This window comes from Atta cephalotes (genome assembly GCF_000143395.1).
Source record: "Atta cephalotes unplaced genomic scaffold scaffold00004, whole genome shotgun sequence".
NCBI classification, from domain to species: domain Eukaryota; kingdom Metazoa; phylum Arthropoda; class Insecta; order Hymenoptera; family Formicidae; genus Atta; species Atta cephalotes.
This window is the reverse complement of record NW_012130068.1, coordinates 6239381-6244489: the sequence shown is the minus strand read 5'-3', so window position 1 is coordinate 6244489 and position 5109 is coordinate 6239381. Positions and strand designations below refer to the sequence as shown.

Genomic DNA, 5109 nt, shown 5'->3' with positions numbered 1-5109 from the left:
GATGTTTATATATAATTTTTATCGTGTTGATATCTAGATATTAATACCATGGATTTTAAATAATACTCTCTATCCCAGACGAATAAATTTTTATGAAAAACTGCATAGATGAGACAAGATGAGAAAATTCTTAATTTTTCATAAATAATTCGTAGTTGCCCAGTCAGAAATGATAATGAAATCGACATCGATTCGACGTCGATTTGCTTTTGTCGAATCGACATTGATTCGATTATCGATTCCATTTCTGACTGAGACGTAGAGTGGCATTGTTTGTTAAAAAAATAAAAAATCTGACTTCAAACAACACTTTACATCCTATTACAAATATCTACGAAAAATTAAGAATTTTTTTAATCTTGCTTCAATCTATGTAATTTTTCATAAAAATTTTTTTCGGGATTTTTAAGGGATTTTAGTATTTAATGCTGATCAACAGTAAGATTTATAAACACCCAACCCTCATGATGTTACATTTACACCCATGTTTGTTTAGAATGAAAATATAAATCTTACGTCAAATAAATCTCGCTTCTCCATTGTTACGAATAAAGTTTTCGCGCGTTCGCAATATCGAATCCGGATTGGCTCGTTTGGATCGCATCAATTCTTAGCATATGGTTTTGCAAGTAAGCGACAAGCCTTATTTTCTTTTTCTCGTGTTCTATAATTACTTTATCGCCTCGCGGAGTTTTCGTGATCAGTGTGTGACGTCGATAAACAGTGAATCGGCGTCGACGACGATAACGATAACAGTTGACCTTCGTTATTCCCGTCTTGTAAAATTGACAATTAAGAACATCCATTAGACCACTCATTTTTTGCATTTTCTTGTCTTTCTTATGTTTCTGCCACCCGATTTGTGCGACATCGGCTCGAATCCTCATTTCTAGATTCCTTTTAAAGATCCACTCGTTTCAAACATATTCCATTATTTACTTTATTTTAGTCTTCTGTCTATCTTTCGAAACCTAGACGTACCAATCTCATTTTAAATGTGAAAAATACAAAAATGTACAGCTAACATAAGCATTTCTTATGAATGACTGCGTTCAGCAGAAAATATAGTTTTGCAACTATTATAAGTAGAGAGAGTTCTTAGTTATTATTTTTAATTAATACTTCAATCACATAATTTTCGTTATCCTCTGAAATTCAATATAGAAGAATCTAAAATTTCATCCTTGACATCACATCTTTATCTATTTATTTTCCTCTTATTCTGAATTCCGATAGTCTCAGAAATTTCAGACTTAAGTATGCTGCAAGAGATAATATAAATAATCAAATTGTATTTTTTTAATGAAAAAACATATTTTGTTTCATTTTTTTTCTGTTAAAATGATTTTTTTACATCTCTAGTATAAGACTTTAATATGATTGAGTCTTATCTTTAGTACTCCATTGAATCTAAATATCTAAATTACTCTAAATCATTGATATCAAAGAATCTTACAACAGATACATACAAAATTGTTTCTTCTGTTAAATACGAATAATATCCAGTTTTTATCCAGGATTGGTAAAAAAACATGTTTTAAACATTAATAAATTTAAAATAAGCTTAATTGATGTTTTTAATATATTTTAAACATATTTTTTTATCATGTTTAAAGTATATTTGAAGCATTGAAAACATATTTAAAAAGAAACACAATGATTTTATTCTTAAAAAAAAATTCTTTAAAAAATTAGTCTTTATCAATTCTGTGTTTTTAGCGCTACATTCTTGTACTTATACTTCTATATTTATTTCTAAAGTGGCTACTAGGATTGTTCTTTAAGAAACTATGAATCTTACTTTAAGCACAGCGTGTGTTAGAAAAGAGAAAGTTGAAACACAATCCTGTCTCGCCCATTTCCATTCTATTCTTTGTGCACTGCAGATGATTATGATTCTATTTTGTTTCACACTCAGCAGGACATGGATTGATGGACATGGATATAAGTGTACGAAGAACACAGTAAAAGTAGACCTATAATATATATATATATATAAAATTCAATCAATGTATTTTGTTTTTTTCAATTGTTTTGCAATTTGTCCCTTTTTCTCAAGAACCTTTATATTTTCATTTCGCTTCGAGAAAATGTATGTGACTCGCATCTAAAAAAATCACGGACTTGGCAGGGAAGGTCTTCGCTGGACGGTCAGGTAAACACTAAAGATCAGTCACGGGATATTCGTTGCCGCCAATCACACCTACGTACCTCAATACGACGTTACAAGCCGCATCGAGGTCGGCTCCAGTTGGCTCGCCGTTTGTTTATGGTTAGCTGTCAATCATGCACCAGGATGACAGCACACATCGACTCCATCGCTGCAGTTCCGGAGTGCAGCGCCGCCGCGAGAATCTCGCGCGAGATATTCGAGATTCGGGAGGAGGACGAGAGAGACGTTCACGTCGTCACCACGATCCGCAACGACGCGGAGTTTTATTTCCGAATGACGTGACGAACGCCACGTGCAGTTTCGCGCGATTGTTCCAAAGATTCTAGGTGAAGTCGAGCGCGGCCAGGTCGAAGATACTGCCAAGTATTCGTTTTGTTCGCGAACGGAATATCCTCACGCATTTGATACTTTCAAATGGCTATCACTAGCGCTTCCCGCGCAACGGTATCGAGAAAGCCGTAACCCCGTGTTGTCACCGCCGGCGCCGCCGTCGCCGCCGTCACCGGTCTGGTTGGAAGATGTCAATGGCGCGATCCGCGGGAGTCGATCTAACCTCGAAAGGTTCCGTCGCGTTTACGCCTCCTGCGTTATATATGCCAGTGTGAAAGCACCGCTTCCAGACCACCGACGACGAAGCATGACCGTCTGCGAGAGACTGCGTAATCCGTGTGGTTGGCGCGCGGGCGCCAAGCAGATCTCCGTGGACGCGATGCTGCCGTTGGTGGTAGTGCCGATCCTGGCAGTGATCGCCGCCCAGGCCTTCCTCTGCACAGTCGCCGTGTTCCTGGTTACGCCGGTCTTCGTTTATTACCTGCATCACAACTTCCTCAGGTTTCTACTGCGCACCAAGTTCTTCCTCATGTGGACTATCACGAGCGTGCTGATGATGATGCTGGTGTTCGAGATTAGCGTCGTGCCGCTGCTGGAGATCTTGCCCGAGGAAAATCTCGTATTTATGGTGTGCGTGGTCGGTGGCATGTGGTGTGGTTACAAGACCAAGCTGAACGCGGATGCCTCGATACAGGAAAATGCCGGTGTCGTCGATGTCTTGGAACTGGGCGATGGTAGCGGTGAACTCTGCGCCACATGCAGGAGAAGGATCCCACCCAAGGCTCATCACTGCCGCTTGTGCCAGACTTGTATACTCAACAGGGAATATCATTGCAAATGGTATACCTTGAATACTATTTAATATCTTTTTCTTTAGATTTATGTAACTTATTAACTACTTTGGCTTACTTTTTCAGGCTCGATTGCTGCGTAGGTTCCAGTAATTTAAGATGGTATGTGAGCTGTTTATTCTTCTCCGCAATCGCTTTTATATATGGCTCCAATTTGACTATGACTAGTGTCTGTCATCCTTTTATACTCATTGGAACTATACTCCTACCTGATGACTGCAGTGACGTGTATCATCAATTAGAGTATGTATTTATTGTATTTTCTAATTACACTTTGAATATTTATACTGATTTAATCTATACTTATCTTATATATATATACCTTATACTGAAAATATCAAAATATATTGCATATAGTTTGTTGAAATTATTTCATTTACAAGATGAAAAATATATTGAAAAGTATATGTGAAAAGTATATCACGAGCACGAGCGGGAAGTGTGAATGATATCACTGATACCAATACTTAATGAAGTAAACTGGAAAGATACAGGGGATCTATAAAGTTTAATAATCACAAGATAATGATAATTGTCAGGCCTGCTGAGAGATGTATTGACATAAATAATATCTTTTATTTCTTTTCTGATATATAAAAGTTCGATCGATAACATGTCGCGCAACTGTTTGTTGCAAACGTCCGAGTTCAATATGTAATAATGTGTATATTGTTTCAGCATCGCACTTTGCTTCGTCTCCGCTTTGTACAGCCTCTTTGTGGGATTAGTGCTCTTTTGTTATCTTATATATCACCTATGGTTGCTCTACATCGGCACGACATCGAACGAGCGACGATTGGACATGAAAAATCAGTCCGACTATAGAATGTTAAATGTATCTCAACTGTTCTGCTGCAAAACTTAGGATTGTTATCTATAGAGATGTGCGAGTAGTTCGAATTTGAATCGCTCGTTCGAAATCGAATCACAGTGGATTCTCTTTCTTGATTTAATTCGTTTTCGAGTTCAGATATTCAAAACTTAACATGTTCGAAATTCTGAATCATCGGTGATTCGTTTTCGAATTCGCCTATTTTACTTGCTTCATTTTAATGTAAAATTTGATTCAAATTCGATTAGTTTTCAAAAAGATTTGATTTGATTTAACGCAAAAATTTTAAATTTGGTTCAATTTGTTTTCGAACTTATTATCAAAGATTCCATTCGATTTGATTCAATCAAATGCTTGATTCGCACACCTCTATTTATAAACTAGATTACTGAATTTATTTCGGTGTATACATTACACTCTGTACAAAGGATAATGAAAGCAAACTAGAGAACGGTAAGACCAAAATATTTGTCATAACGTTAAGCATAATAATAAATTCACTTAATACAAGTGGATGAGAAGACACGAACATCGATTCGATTGCACATTATCTTCAACCATTTGATGTCTAAGATTCATAATTCAAGAAAAGTATAATAGGTATTACTTCCATGACATCGTAAAATCATGTTCATATCATGAGGCATTGAGACTTATTACATTCGTCATCCTTAATGTATTGCAATGTATGCATACTATTTGTATATTTATTGTAACTGTGATAAAATCGCCATTGTACGAGTAATATAGTAAATTGTATTAATTGAATACACACACACACACACACACACACACACACACACACACACACACACACACACACACACACACACACAACTAACTACTAACTAATAATAAGTAAAAAGTAAATAACTAATATATAGTATATATTATATTATTATTTATTAATAAATTAAATTATT

The 5109-nt window shown here is 36.0% G+C and overlaps 1 protein-coding gene across 1 annotated transcript; it reads left to right on the top strand.

Annotated features, from left to right (window-relative positions):
- The first annotated feature begins 2810 nt into the window (after window positions 1-2810).
- LOC105626013 (palmitoyltransferase ZDHHC23) lies at window positions 2811-4219 on the top strand. The gene is made up of 3 exons (XM_012207321.1): window positions 2811-3343; window positions 3421-3597; window positions 4033-4219. The coding sequence occupies exons 1-3, from the start codon at window positions 2811-2813 to the stop codon at window positions 4217-4219; spliced, it is 897 nt and encodes a 298-aa protein (XP_012062711.1).
- Window positions 4220-5109: the final 890 nt, after the last annotated feature.

Excerpts from the sequence above, each read along its gene's own strand:
- LOC105626013 (XM_012207321.1), top strand. The coding sequence starts at position 2,811 with ATGACCGTCTGCGAGAGACTGCGTAATCCGTGTGGTTGGCGCGCGGGC. Across the intron at positions 3,344-3,420 it reads AGGGAATATCATTGCAAATG|GCTCGATTGCTGCGTAGGTT; the intron begins GTATACCTTGAA and ends TTACTTTTTCAG. Across the intron at positions 3,598-4,032 it reads GACGTGTATCATCAATTAGA|CATCGCACTTTGCTTCGTCT; the intron begins GTATGTATTTAT and ends ATATTGTTTCAG.